At 35.5% G+C, this 14,921-nt stretch overlaps 2 protein-coding genes across 9 annotated transcripts in view; both read left to right on the forward strand.

Moving 5' to 3' along the window:
• The window catches only part of GULP1 (GULP PTB domain containing engulfment adaptor 1), a 150,509-nt gene extending 140,084 nt beyond the window's left edge, over window positions 1–10,425 (forward strand). For all 8 annotated transcript variants that reach the window (XM_083842930.1, XM_083842935.1, XM_083842934.1 and 5 more), the window contains 2 exons: window positions 454–548; window positions 8,347–10,425. In XM_083842930.1, coding sequence (XP_083699056.1) covers window positions 454–548; window positions 8,347–8,418 — 167 coding nt within the window. In that variant the 3' untranslated portion in view covers window positions 8,419–10,425. The remainder of the gene's footprint in view (window positions 1–453; window positions 549–8,346) is intronic.
• Window positions 10,426–13,335: 2,910 nt separating this feature from the next.
• Window positions 13,336–14,921, forward strand: part of LOC310902061 (uncharacterized protein) — a gene marked incomplete at its 3' end in the record, with an annotated part of 29,936 nt that continues 28,350 nt past the window's right edge. Inside the window, exon 1 of the mRNA XM_083842972.1 lies at window positions 13,336–13,396. The remainder of the gene's footprint in view (window positions 13,397–14,921) is intronic.

Genomic DNA, 14,921 nt, shown 5'->3' on the forward strand with positions numbered 1-14,921 from the left:
ATAGGAAAGCTAATTTATTTGTGAAAATATGCTTCTGACATAATGTTAAGATGAAATTTGACAATTGACATGCAGTTTTTCCCTCTTCATTTATGAAACCCCTATACAGCCTGATTCCAGAAGGCATTTCAGTAGGAGCTCCCTTATTCAAATTGGAATTTCTTCTCATCACGTCCCCAGAATTCCTCTAGAAGGCACAAGCATTTAATGAAAACTACATGGAGGCTCAAACAGAAGTTGATGGTGTTCTTGGAAAAATATTTGAGTATAGAGGTTTGGAAAACTAATCAAGACAGGACTTTAAAATATAGATGTTAAAAATTGCAGTTAATCGATTGCATATCTGGACATGCTATTATTCAGCTTTTAAGGAGAAGTAAGCTGACTTTTTCAAGGAGCTATTGTCATAGATCATACCTTTTCTCTCAGTGACTCATTTTTCTGTTGTTCCAGAGAGAGACCTTTTTGGAGCAGAACCTTTTGACCCTTTTAGCTGCGGAGCAGGAGATTTCCCTCCAGACATTCAGTCCAAACTAGATGAGATGCAGGTAATTATTGAGTTGTTAATTATGTATTTTTCTATGGCCATATGAATGTTATTGAAATACATCTTTAGAATATTTTTAAAATGTTTTCTAAGCTGCACACACACAAGTACCTGGGGAAAAAAAAATCTGATGGTTTCTTTTTGTACTCATGGACTTTGAGTCGGAATTTGAATTTGTCTGCCTGAAATTCCTCTCAAATGTTAGCCTGTGGTGTTAAAACAGACACCTGCACCTATTTAAGGCTTCTCAGCAGTGTAAGCAAAATGGATACCCCTATTTCTGCCTGGGAAGGGACTGAGTGAAGTTTAAGAAAGAGCTGAGGCAAGAGCCCTACAGATGCACTCACCATGTTATTCTTCAGCAGTTTTCTGCTGTCTTTAAAAGTATCCATATTTGACTATGGCATTCTGGGACTTAACTATTAAAAGTTGATTCAAGAATTCTGAACTGATGTGTTTTTTTCATCAGAAAATGTTTGTTGGCTCTGAAATAGTCTATGGTGTCTGTTAAGATATTGACCCAATTTTGAAGCAGTGATAGGAGAAAACTTTCAAGTTGTGGACTAAGTCGGTCTTCTCAATCAGACTTTCCAAACTGCTAGTTCCTTGCCAACTTGCTTATCTGTTTTTTCAGCAGCCTGCCAGCAAAACAGAAGGCTGAAAATACTGGGAACTTGAATTTCTAGATTCCTGGCTCCTCAGCAGGAAGTGTTCCCAGACCCCTTGTATATTGACAGCCTGCAAAGTACAAGAGCTAGCTCTCAGGCTCTCGGAGTTCCCCATTTTTAAATGTCTTTAATACAATTTAAGTACAGTTTAATTTTCCGAAGTAAAATTTTGGAATTCCTGTTCATGGGCAAATTTAATTGTTCGTGTCAGTTTTAGGGTGGCACCACTGGCAAAATCCGTTCACTGTGAGATATAAAATGGAGATTCTTGCTCATCTGCACTTTGGCCTGCTATCACTTCAGATAGTACCAAAAAGCCAAAGCTGTCTTCTTTGCACTTCTGTTAAAATTACTTATGTTTTGTGAATGCCATGATGTTATTACCAACCCCTTTAGCACAAAAAAAAAAAAAAACAAATCTTTTCACACCTCACATTGATATATATCACTGTTTCCATTGAATATAGCCTGTTTTAGGAAAAAGTGTACTACAGTATCTGTGGATACTGGGAAAAATCCCGTGGTTATAGGTAAGTTCACATGGTAGGAGTTCTTATTACAGATGATGTTCTGACAAAATTGTAAATTGTTAGGCCATGAATTCTAAGTGTCATCACTTTATAAAATATCAGTAAATGGGTCAGTAGAAATCTTTATCAAAGATTTTTGAAGCCATAAAATGGAAAACTTTTCAGCTTTTACTCTGACCTAAGAAAAAAAAAATCTTAATGCATTGCTATGTCCTGTTGCAAAGAATATTGCATTAGTTTGCCCTGTACATAAATGTTTATTTTTTCTCACTTTTCTGTGTGATTTGTAAACTAGTCTCACAGAGAGTCTAGCATACCCTGACACCTTTACTGAAAATGAATAGTTAGGTCTGTGTTGGCATAAAACTTGTTCACATGTAATCCAGCTGAGATCAAGGGCAAAGCTGACAGGACGGGGGGGGGCGGGCAGAAGTCAATTCTGAGATTGGCCAAAGCAAAAGCTATGTCCAGTTACTTTGCTATGACATCCTTCGATCACTTTGTAAGTCACTGTTAGATTTAGTTGCCATGCAGAAGTTCTTTCTGTAGATTATATTAATATGAATCAGTGGTGAAAAATACTGATGGAAATGTGTTTTTTCCTAATATCTCTTTTATCTTCTTATGCTTTCCTGGGTGCCTAGCGTCAGCGATGGTTGGTATAACATATTTTAATAATGATATTTAAATCATTTACAGATGAAATGTGCACTCATTCATGTATGGGGTTTTTATTTTTATGAATATAAGTGTGTGTGTGTTTATGTATATATCTAAAAGCTTTTAAGATTTGCATTTGTTGTGGTTTAACCCGGCTGGCAGCTAAACACCACACAGCCGTTCGCTCACCCTCCCCCCTCCCTCTCTGGGATGGGGGAGAGAAACGGGAAAGTGAAGCCGGTGAGTTGAGATAAAGACAGTTTATTAAGACAGGAATATAATAATAACAATAATAATAATAATAGTGATAATGATAATAGTATTACTAATAATAATGTGTAAGAAAACAAGTGATGTACAATGCAATAGCTCACCACCCATTGACCGATGCCCAGCCTATCCCCGAGCAGCCGGCCCCCCACCCCGGCCAGCCACCCCTATATATTGTTTAGCATGACGTCAGATGGTATGGAATACCCCTTTGGCCAGTTTGGGTCAGCTGTCCTGGGTCTGTCCCCTCCCAGCTCCTGCTGCACCCCCAGCCTGCTCGCTGGCAGGACAGAGCGAGAAGCCGAAAAGTCCTTGGCCTGGTGTAAGCACTGCTCTGCAACAATTAAAACATCAGCATGTTATCAGCGCTCTTCTCATCCTAATCCAAAACATAGCACCCTACCAGCTACTAGGAGGGAAAATTAACTCTGTCCTAACTGGAACCAGGACAATATTTTATATGTGCAATCTTGTAAGTCAGGAACATTTTCATTTTTAGAAGCCTACAGTTTTTAGGTAGAGACAGCTGATTTTAGTTTTCTTTAGTTGACAATACTAAGCCTTCATTTTCTTTGCTGTTTGTTGTCCATGTGTTCTAGAGAAATGTCCAGTTCTTTTGTTTGGATTGTCATTGATGAAATGGTCTACCCAAACCTGTGATATATAGATGTTTTTTTGTACTAGTACAGTCAGTGATGTAAAAGCCCTTATAATTGGAAATACTTACTTTAAAACTTGCAATGAGCAGAAGATAGCTGTGCTAGAGGTCAGCAGTTGTTAGACACAGCCTATAAGGAGGAAGAGAAAAATTACTGCTACAAAAGGCAAAATCACAAAGTATGTAATGTGCTCTGAGAAATCTAAAATTAGGGAACATGAAGGAAAAATATAAGCTGCTTTCCTTTTCTGAAGTGCCAAGTTAAGGGAGATATCGTCTTCATATTTTCGAAGTACAGCCTCAGCTTCAGTAAATATGTATATTTCAATAAATGTACAAATGTCAGTTTTTTAATAAAACATCTAATAGTTCTAAATATAAAATTATTCTGAGAGGGTATTGTTAAATATAGCTTAACTTGCAGTCAGAGTGGCAAGTCAGCCAGCCAGTGGTTGGAGCAGCTCAGTCCAGTCTGTTGTCCCATGAGATCAGATCAAATTCCTCGACTTCTGGGGGAACAGCTTGCATTTAAACTTTAGGGAGGATCCAAATTTCATAGTTAGGCTCTTTCTATTCCATTTCTCAGTCCGATTTCTGCTGATCTTCTTGGAGAGCTCTGTACTCCAACATGTGCTGAGATGTGAGTTTTACAGCTCAGACCTCTCTCTGATGACTCTCCAATCTCCTGTTTCCCCACCCTTGTGCTGAAACATATTTTCATCCTATTTTGACTGCATCCAGGCATTAATAAAATAAATCTATTTTCCCAGAAATCTTGCAGTGAAGGGAAGTTTCCCTGGATCTTGAATCATACTAGCAACAGCTGCTATGATTTATTAAAATCTCAAGGTAGTTAATGTCCTAAAGCTTCCAGGAGCTGCAGGCCATTCTCCCTGCATGGCCCAAAGCAGTCAGAAGGCTTGTCTTATTTGCATCTGAAGTAAGTTATGCTCAGCCCTCTAAATTATCTTCTCAGAGACATGTAGATTTATTATTGGTTCATTGGGTTTGGGCTGAATTAAACTCATTGAGTAAAGGCAGGTGGTGAAGGGATAAACAAGCTAACCTCAGGCAGAGCCGTAAGGGTTGACTTTGACATATTTACCTTGTGATAAAATGGATGTACTTGTCCTTTTTTACTGCTTGTTTTTTTTAACCAGAATAGTTCACATCTTTGTATCATGAAGAATCAAAAAATAAGTGGGAGTTTTGGAAGAGTGGTTGTTTTCAGGTTACATTTTCTACTGAAAACAAGCTTTGCTTCTCTAAGAGACCCATCACATCTGTTAGCAAAATATTGTCATTTTTCTGGGTAACTAAGATATTCAGTACTTATGTTAAGTCATCTTGGAAGTTAAAAAGTTACTTGACACTGTTATTATGGAGATATGAGCACAGAAGCAAGGCACAATACACTTTATAGTCCTCCTTCCCATTCCTCTCCAGTATCTGGGGATGGTCTTTTTTTGTGTTCCCTAAAAATCAGCTGATTTGAACTGTTCTCTGACTAAATGAGACGTTACTGTTTCACGAGTCTTTAAAGTACAGGAAGCCATGGTGCACATGTTTTTTTGATGAACAGGCAGTGTGTTATGCTAAGAACATATATTTTTAGAAGCTGAAATGTTTAAATTAAATATTTTTAAATTCTGAGTATTAAAATTAATGATATCTATTTTATATATACAGTACGTAATGTGTACCAAGTGCTGACTATATATCATTTTAAAGAAAAAGTATTCTGCCTAATACATTAATCCAGTTTATTAGAAAAGGATGAAAATGAAACAATTTATAACTCAATTTATGACTACTCAGTGATTCCAACTGACATCATTATTATTACAGCTGTGAATGCTGGGTTTTGGAGCAGAGAGTAGAAGGTAGGCACATACTGTATGATGGGTATTATAATAATCATACAGTAACAACAAGTAGGAACCATAAGAGTTGAGAGAAGTGTGTGTATATGAACTGTATCCCTGAAAGTGGATGTAAAGCTGTAAGTGTTCTGCATCACCATGAAAACTACAGCATAGGATGCTGATATTCTTGCCTGCATAAATCACAGCTCAGCTGTGTCTTGATATAAAGTAGAATCTTTTCTTAAAACCTTGTCTTTCCACAGCTTGGTTGATGACAGCTGATGGGGTACAATTTTTAAATTATCGTATATTTGCCAAAGTGGAATCTGCAAAAATACAGAATTATTGAAGAATTTGGAGTTCGCTTGAAAAACTTGTGGGGCTGGGAATGGAGATGGATGTGGGAGGTATCAAGTCTGTGCTTTCCTGACCTTCAGGAATTTGATTGCAATCACTTTGCCAAAGAGTCTGTTGGAATAGTACGTTATGATTTTTTCCCTTTTTGAGTGCCACATTTAATTCAATGGGAATTTTGGTTGAGGCAGTCGAGCTTCCTTTGAGTGTCCTGGTTTATAATCCTACACACTTCTTTTCCTCTACCTTAAATACTCTTAAAAATAAGTCTATATTTGACATTCTTTTGAGGTCTGAAAAATGCCCTGGTGGCTATCCTGATGTCCTGATCTGTGGCTGTTTTTTTTTGTTGTTGTTGTTTGTTTATTTTTGTTTTATTGACTCTGTGGTTGCCCTGAAAGTTAGATCCTACTAGTAACTATAGAATCTGATCCTGTGATGACAGTGAGTTTTTGTGTGACGTAATAGGTGAACATCAGAAAAAATCCTCCATGATCAACATAGCAGCAGTAAGATAAGCACACTTACAGATCTGATTTGCTCTTAACTGTCCAGAAAAACAGCATTGGACATGCAGCTGCATGAGACACCAACAAACAGTGCTCAAATATAGAGAGGAAAGATAAGAGCATTCAGGAGGACATGAAAAGTACGCGTGTTCAGTCATAGGGCTGGCACAGCTTTGAAAGTGCTCTCCAGAGGGCTATGTCAGAACTTGCACGTCCTTGTTAAACCAGTGTATTAAGCATCTCCAGGTTGAAGCACTGACCTTCCCTTTTACAACCTCAAAACTGGAAGCATTCTTTAAATATTTAGACAGATTATGATAATATTTAGACAGATTAAGGTAATTATATAATTTTTTAAAATTTTATAATTTTTAAATTTTAGACAGACTAAGATAATATTTAGATAGAGTTTAAGATGCGCAGAAACTGAGGGTTTTATGATTCAGCAGGCTAAAATGTAGGGCTAATCCTAGGACTTGTGCCCTTGTGTAAGCAGTCCTCCTCTGTTACATCAACAAAACTGCATCCATTGGGTAAATGAGCAATGCCCATTTATAACAGGTTGTGTTTGACTTGGAACTTTATGCAGTTTGCTCGAAATATCTTCTGCGTTGAACGCTTTTCCTGATAGCTTGTTGAAAAGCACAGAGGGGGAAAAAAAAGTCAAATATAGCAGTGCGTTTTGGCAGCACGATGTCGCTCAGGTAAGGCAAGTAAGCACAGTTGGAAAAGGTTTACAATCCAGTAATGCTTTGTCTCACCATCTTATAATACGAATATTAGGAAAATGTAGATTTTGTTTGGAAGATCTGAGATCATTTAGTAACCATCTCCAGGAATTTTATTCTATTTCTCAGCATTGCTCTTCTGATGGTAGTAGCTGGTGGAGTTATTAAATATTCATACACTTTTAAAAATCTAGCATGTGGTTTACATTTGTTTGAAATGAAGCTGATGTGATTTGTGATTTATCTTTTAAAGCCAAAAGGTATCCTCTTGAGGTACTCCTATGCATTATGAGAAAAGACTTGAGTTCATACCCAGTCCTAGTACAGGCTGCCTTACTAGAAGATCTCTTTTGTTTACAACATGCTTGCTTCATAAAAGCACATAGTATTGATTTCATAGCACATGATCAACGTTGTCCAAGTGAACTGTAGGCTCAGACTGTACTGAGCTGAACATTGGAACAGGTGCCACTGGAGTCCATGTTCTCATGGCCTTTCTATTCAGAGCCCTTGCTTCCAGTTGCTTGCAGCTTTACAATATTTTCACCTAAAAGACCAAAATTTTCTGGTTTTAAAGGTGACTTTTCTTGTGGAGGTCAAGACATAAATAATCAGCTTATTTCAAAGAAAAAAAGAGAAATGAAAACAAGAGTATTTTCCCCCTATTAAAAGTGATGTCGTTGTTTTAGAACTGGTGCAAGCTAAGTACATTTTGTAAACCTAATACAGGTACTTGAGAAGTAAGTTATTTTCAATAGAGCAGGTGGTAATGTCTACCTTGTCTTAGTGCTTCTGCTAATAAAATAGAAGAGACATTTTTATCTGAACTTTTTAAGAATTCCTTTGCTCTTTCTAAAGAGCATCATATTTTATTTCATTGCGTGTTACACGCCTTTGAAATTCACCTTTTGTTCATTGCAATAAAGCAGGTATGATTTTATTTGCCTTTTAGCAAGGCTCAGATGACCATAGGCTGTAAAGTATACACCTGTCAGTGTAACCACACAGTGAATGATTCAGAACAAGCCTCTGAGATTTTGTTGTGTACCACTACACTTTCCATTGGAGTACTTCTAAGATAAGGGATTACTGATTATAAGAGAAATGTGGAATTAATAACAATGTCCATGACTTAGATCTCCTTCAAATATAAATATAATAAACTTTTTGCTTATATAGCAATCTGATCTTTCCTGCTTATAAATCATGTTGAATTTTACTCAAGAACAACATGGTTCAACTTATGTAAACTAATACTCAATATTTTTATTCTAATAATATTTTCTTCATTTCATATACAAACGTTATTTCTTTTGTTATACCACAGATAAATTCTTCTGTACGTTAATGACTAAGAGAAACTTAGAAAAACTGGCTGACCAAATAATGTAAATGTCTGAGAGTTATCCTGTGTAGTATCCTTTCAAAAAGTCATAGAAGTGCTAATGCTCAGAATTTGACCTAAAAATAAGCTTGAACGTACATGTTTGTAGAAAGAGGTGATATTCCTCCTGAAATTGCTTTCCTTTTTATTAACTATGTCTTGTTTCATTGCAGGAGGGGTTCAAAATGGGATTAACTCTTGAAGGCACAGTATTTTGTCTTGACCCACTAGACAGCAGATGCTGATGCCAAGAAAATAAATGTGAAATTCCTACGCAGTGTTTATATTTTGAACACGTATTCACGAATATTATCCACGTGCCAAAAATTGCTTTTTTCAACATGTAAACTCATATGAGGTTTGCTTCTGTAAAAACCCAACTTAGTTCCAGTCTTTCCCTGTACAAATGTAAAAAGTTGTATTTGTTTATGAAATATGAATTAAATTACACTGTTGTGTTTCTTTCTCTCAAACATTTGCCCAAGTTTACTATGCTTTATGACTATTAGCCTGGAGAAGTTCTTCAGAAAGCTCACACATACCTCTCTCTGCAAACATGCAAGCATGATTTTTACATAATGCTTTACTTGGCAGTATTTTGAAATAAAATTTTTAAGCCGTTATTTAAAGTTCAATCAGTCAAATGATTAATTGCAACTGCGGTTAAGAAAGCAGAAAATACCTACCATTAATATATGCTTAAAAGAAATCTAAATGCTATGTAATTAATTTCTATTGCCTTGTACAGTTATTACACTGTATATCTGTTGTTACTAGTTTGTAAAATCCATAAGATTTTTAAGTCCTTAAATCACGTTTTAGAAGCTAACAAATTGTTAGTCTGCTAATTAGTGTTTAACGAGCATAGAAGAGCTGCTAAATTGCCGAAATGACAAAGTCACTGCCCTTTGTTTTGATATTTTATACCTAAACTGTAAAGTGTATAATTTGGAATTCATTACATGCTAACAATAATTTGAAAATGAGATTATGATCTTGCATTTACTTAGAAATTTCTGTAATTTTGTGCACAAGCAGGCACTCTGTTTACTGGGATCAATTCTGTAAGTTGGTTTCAACACGTGAGCATTCACTGTCAGGCTCTGTTGGATGTTATTTTCACGGACTGCATCGATATTGTATGTCTTAATATAATTTTGAAGCTTGCTTCAAGAATTTAGTATGTTAATAAGTCCTTCATACTCGCTAGTTGTTCATGTTACACAAACAACTGCAAACCAAAATTTTCAACTGCTAGTGAGTTCAACACTGACCTGTCTATGCATACTCTTCACTAATCTTGAACATAAGCAATAAAATAATATGCTAAACTTATATCATCATCAGTGTTTTGATGCCCGAACACCACCTTAGTTCAATTTAATCCTTTTAAAAATTCTCTTATTTTCCCCTTATAAAACATAAAGATGCAGAAAAAAATAGAGCTTTTTGTGTATTTTTCCTTTTTTTTAATGAGAAGTTTTTTTGTGATAGTGTTATGGTTTTGTCCTTAAGAGTTACAGTTTACACAAAAAATGTATTTTGCAACTTCACCGTCACATATATATCTTCATGCCCTGTTCAATGAAGTACTTCTGCAAAGGCCTTTGAAAGTCTGCTGAAGTGAATTCTTCCTGAATGGATTATTCCTCTTCTGAGTTTGACATGTGCTCAGGTACCTTGCTGAACAGGGGCCTTAATGTTCTCCATTACAATAGTCTTCCTCTCTGTTACTCTCTTTTGAACATTCATATAGAGTATTATATATAAATATATAAATATATATAAAATCACTAACAAATAGAATAGTATATGTTTCATAAAGAAAAGTCTTTATAATTTTGTTTGTCATATAGTATTTTGGAATTTGTATAATGAGGATGTTTAGTAGCCATAGCAATGGCCTTTTTTTAACAAATAGAATTTGTATTTTTATTGTACTTTAAAAAGCTTTACATAATAAGCATATATTTAGTGGTCATTTATTATCAATGGTAACATTAAGATAATATTTGCACATTTTAAGAAATGTTTTTCTTTACCAATTTTTATGATAGTTGACTGCAAATGGCGTGGTTAATTATTGCATAACTGGTCGATCCGTACAAAAACACTTAAATCAACACAGCAGTGCATTTTTAATGAAAAGGTTCTGTGATCCAATTGGAAACTGTATTTCTATGTAATCTCAAATGTCTGTTTAATTTTGCCTAAAATAAATGTTTTTAAATAAATTGCATCCTAGAACACAATGTTCATTCAGTTAAATGCTCAATGGATGGAGGGAGGGGAGGTGTGTAAATGTTGGGTAAGACCTGCCATGAAGAACAGTTCAGTCACCTTGGTAAGAACTGATGAAGAACTGGTAAGATCTGATAAGAGTTAAATCTACTGGTAAGAATCGGATGTCAGATGGTATAAAATTGCAAACACGTTTTCTGGCCTTTGATTTTGAGTTTGGCCTGATCAGTAATCAGGAGAGAAAATCTGTTTTATATGCAGTTATCTAATGCTAGTAATTAGAAATTTTTAATTCCTCATTCCTTTCTTTCTGCAGTGCTTCATGTTTTTAATGGACTCTTGCCTTTTTTTTCCTTATAATTAGCTAATAAATATAATAAGCTTCTAAATGAACCTATTGGTTAGTGAAGGAGTTTTTCTATTGCAAAAATTCTTGTCACGCTATAACTCAAAACCTATCTGACCTCTTCTATTTGCAGAGTTGGGGCTTGGACAGTTTATAGGAATGAACGCTGTCAGGCTAACAAGAAAGGGGTATGTGTAATCTCCTGTGAGTTAAACATAAGCTATTCTTCTTTCCTTGCACTCGTGTATCAATGTTCCCACTAGTATTGGTGTTCTTCTACAGATAATGCAATAGCCTTGCGAGCTACATTTTCAGACTTACTTTATATATTTGAGACCAGTACAAGGGGTCTAGGTGATTGCTCTTGCTCTCCTTAGAGGAAATGGGAGTTCTCCCATTGCTCTGAAAATAACTTTGTCTTTGGAAGCTCTCTTGTTACCAATTCCTAGTCCTTCAATTATCTTTTAAAAACATAATCTCTTAAAAAAAAAAAAAAAAAAAAAGCTTGAGAGGTTGTTTGTGAGAATGTCAAGTGCTTCTGCTAATTGTGTGACCTTGGGCATTACACTTAACAAAAGCTTCCTGTTTTCAAGCCTGAAAAAGAGCAACATCATCTACAGGATTAGACATATGGTGCTAAATTACTTGTGAACGAGAAATTTTTGGATTTGTGAATTTGTCCTAAAATACCAGATTTGTGCCACTGCACTTTCTTCTTTTGTTTGGATATCTTTTTTTTTTCTTTTTTTGTTTTCTTTTTTAAATTTCTTTGAGCTCTGCTCACACTGCTGACCATGCTCTGACTGCATTACTTCCTGATGCGTCATACTGGATTTTAGTTCCACTTGTCAGCTGCCCAGCTGCTGCACTGCCATATCACACCAAGTGGTATTAACAGCTAGAAGTAAGATTTCTCCCTTTCTATTTTTTATTATTTATTTTTTATGATGTGGACTGTTTTTTTCCTTCCCACCTACTTACTACACTACCACATAAGTAAATAAGGTGCTTAGGTTAGAATACTTCTGAAGTCAAATAAGTTTATACAGGGTTAATTTGTGTGTTTTCTTCAATGACTTTAACTTACTGAGCATCATCACAGGATGTTCTTAGCTTAACCCATTCCTCTTTATGCAGATTGGCTTGTAAGTGTGTGTCTTTTGTCTCTCCATGTGACAGATTTCTGCTAGATGTATAATTGATCAGGTCATTCAAATTGGCAAAGATACATCCTTCATGTGGCAAAAGGCATTATATTTTATTTTGGCTTCCCTTATGGAAAGGAGGAGAGGAAAAAGAAAGTTCCCCAAGTCTTTTCACACTTCTAGAGGTAAGCGTAACTGTGTAATCCCAAAGGTGATTGAACTTGCCCAGAAATGGAGCTGGCTCAGAGACTTCATTATGATGATTATTCTTCAATTTGTTGAACTAAGCAGGGTCTCGTTCTCTCAGAGTAATTCTGCTTCACATAAAGAGTCCCTTCTGCAATGGGGGAGAGTGCCACTGCCTGAAAATTCTCCAGTGAAACATCTAGACTCCCAGTTTTCCTTATATCCTGTTGGTTGCTGCAGATTGTCACCCTTTGGACACTCTCAAGAAATACGTTAGTAAATGCAGCTGAGCTATTAGCTTTCTTAAGATGACACTTCGGGCTTTTGCTGCTGCTTTTAAAAACAGAGGATGCAAAAGTCACTCTTAAAAAATGCAGATTAAAAAAATCTGACTAACTAGCCATACAGTCCAAAATGCAACCAAAAATGCCTGCAAGGTGGTGTTCTGTAAGCTTCAGTTAAAAGACAACAAAGCAAGGAAGATTTAGTACGTAATTAACCTGCATTTTTCCCCCATTTTAAGACAAATGTTCTTATGAAAGACTGGGACATAAGTTGCATTGTCAGCTAGTGAAAATACATGGTACTTCTCATCAGTAGGATAGAGGAAAGGATCTCCTTCTGACCAGTTATTTCAGATTGGAAGGGAACATTTTGTTCATAGTAAAGCCTGACATTTTTCATGTATGCGGCATTCTTGAGACATTTCAATATTCAGTGTCAGTGCAGAGATTAAAGAAACTGCCCATTTATTTATTTATCAGATCAAAACACTGCCTGGAACTTACAACATTCTTTCAGTGGGTTTCATAGACCGCATAATATTTGTGTGAGGTGGGGTAAAGGTTTCTGAACATGTAAATATGCAATTTACCTTTTGTGTTCAAGAAATATCTTGAGAGCCTAATTTATATATAGTTTGGGCTACATAACTGAAAGTTTATTCTCCCACAGTGAATTCTGGAGTGGATTAAACTTCAAGGCTCATATGAATGGCAGAATCAGTGTTTGAGTTTTCCCTTTTTTTTTATTCCCCCACATTTTCCACTATTTAGTTCAGTAAAGCTTTATGCCTTGTAATAAAGAATAGGAAAAAGAAGGAGCAGAATAGGAAGGAAGTATAGCAGAAAGATGAGGTGGAAAAAAATATCATACTCTGCATCTTACTAACTTTGTGATTATGTTTATGAAACTTAACTGAGTTAATAACATCTCTCTCTGCCACATCAGCTTTTATGGCTATCTCAGGATTGCACAAGGGCCACCAAGAAGCAGATTTGACATATTTGCTGTCCACGAGAACAGGTAGAACTATCTGAGCTAATCTCTTTATTAATCTCCTTATGATAAAAGAGCTTTCCCAAAACAGGAGTCTCGGAACAGACCCTGCAGGTTTTTCATGACTGCAGTTACCTTTGCAGTTTCATCCTAACGCAAGGCTTTTCTGACTAAAAAGATATCTGGAAAATCCATTCAGCTGAGTCTTCTTGGGGATCTACCACATATAGCATTTAAATAGTTGCAAGTTTTATTTCTTCTATTTTTGAATGTATTCTGCGAGCATTTTGTTCAGTTAAAAAAAAGAGAGATGTTTTTTGAAGCTTCTGTACAAAACCTAAAACGTCTCCTGTAATACTTTGTTACATCTGAATTAGGAACACAAAACCTAAAATGTCTCCTGTAATATATATGTATTTTTAGATCTGAATTGGGAAAAATTGGGGAGAAAAAAAAAAAAGCTTCCTATAATTAAGGTTGGGGAAGTTGGTTGTGTTATGTGGCTGTAGACTAACTCTGAGCCTGAAGACAAAAGGTCCTGTGGCAATATTAATTTGGTACAAGAAAGCACAAAGGTGACCTGTTAGAATTGGAATATTTTGAGCTTGTTTCACTGAAAATAATGAGTTCTTTAGGAATCTTTGATGGTTCACTTTTGAAAATTTTAAAATATATTGATTTTTTTAAAAGGATCTTTATTTCATTGTTTTCAAATAGTACTTTTTTTATTTTTTCCCATAGTGGAAAAGAACTACCATTATGGCAAAATAAAATCTCCTTCGGTTTTAATAATGCAGGATTATGTACCAGTGGACAAGTTCCCTGTGTTTTTACAACCATAATGGATTAGGATACTATGAAGAAGCCACAATAGATCTGGATTTCTGAGACACTGCAAGCCTGGAAAAATAAATAATAATAATACATGATCACAGTTGTAATTTGTGGCAGATTAATTTGGGATGCAAAATGAGCAACCACATTGTGGAAAGAAAAAATAAAGTAAGAGGGTTTTCATGAGGTGAGAGTTAATGAGAAATTTCACATGAAAATGAAAATTCTGTTTGGGATTTTGTCTCTTTGGGTTTATCCATGCTGTCTTCCCTACTGAAGCAATATTTATGTAGTTTTAACTGCTGATCAGGCATACTGCTTCTGAGAAGCAAAAGCCTAAATAATTAGTGCCTCATGCTGTTTTCAGATTATCAATAGCAGTGTCTAATGATCAAAAGTTTTATTCTTGCCTTTCCAAGTTGTATGTCTGTTTTCTCATCGTTAAGGACATTAAATCTGTCCTTCAAGGTGTTTAAGGATTGTTAGCATTCACTGTGTTTTATTACTACCTATGGATTGCCATAATATTTAATGTGCACTGTAAAAAAATTAGTCAAGCCTGTGATCTGGTGTCATCAAAATTGAATGCTGTCATTACATCACAATAGACTGAGGTATAAAACTGAAATAATATAATGTTGTGGAAGGTTTGATTATTTAAAAGGCTTTTGAAAACATAGGTATTTTATAAAAACTAAATGTTATTAAAAAGTCAGAA

The sequence above is a fragment of the Anser anser genome (assembly GCF_964211835.1).
Source record: "Anser anser genome assembly, chromosome: 6".
Lineage (NCBI taxonomy): Eukaryota > Metazoa > Chordata > Aves > Anseriformes > Anatidae > Anser > Anser anser.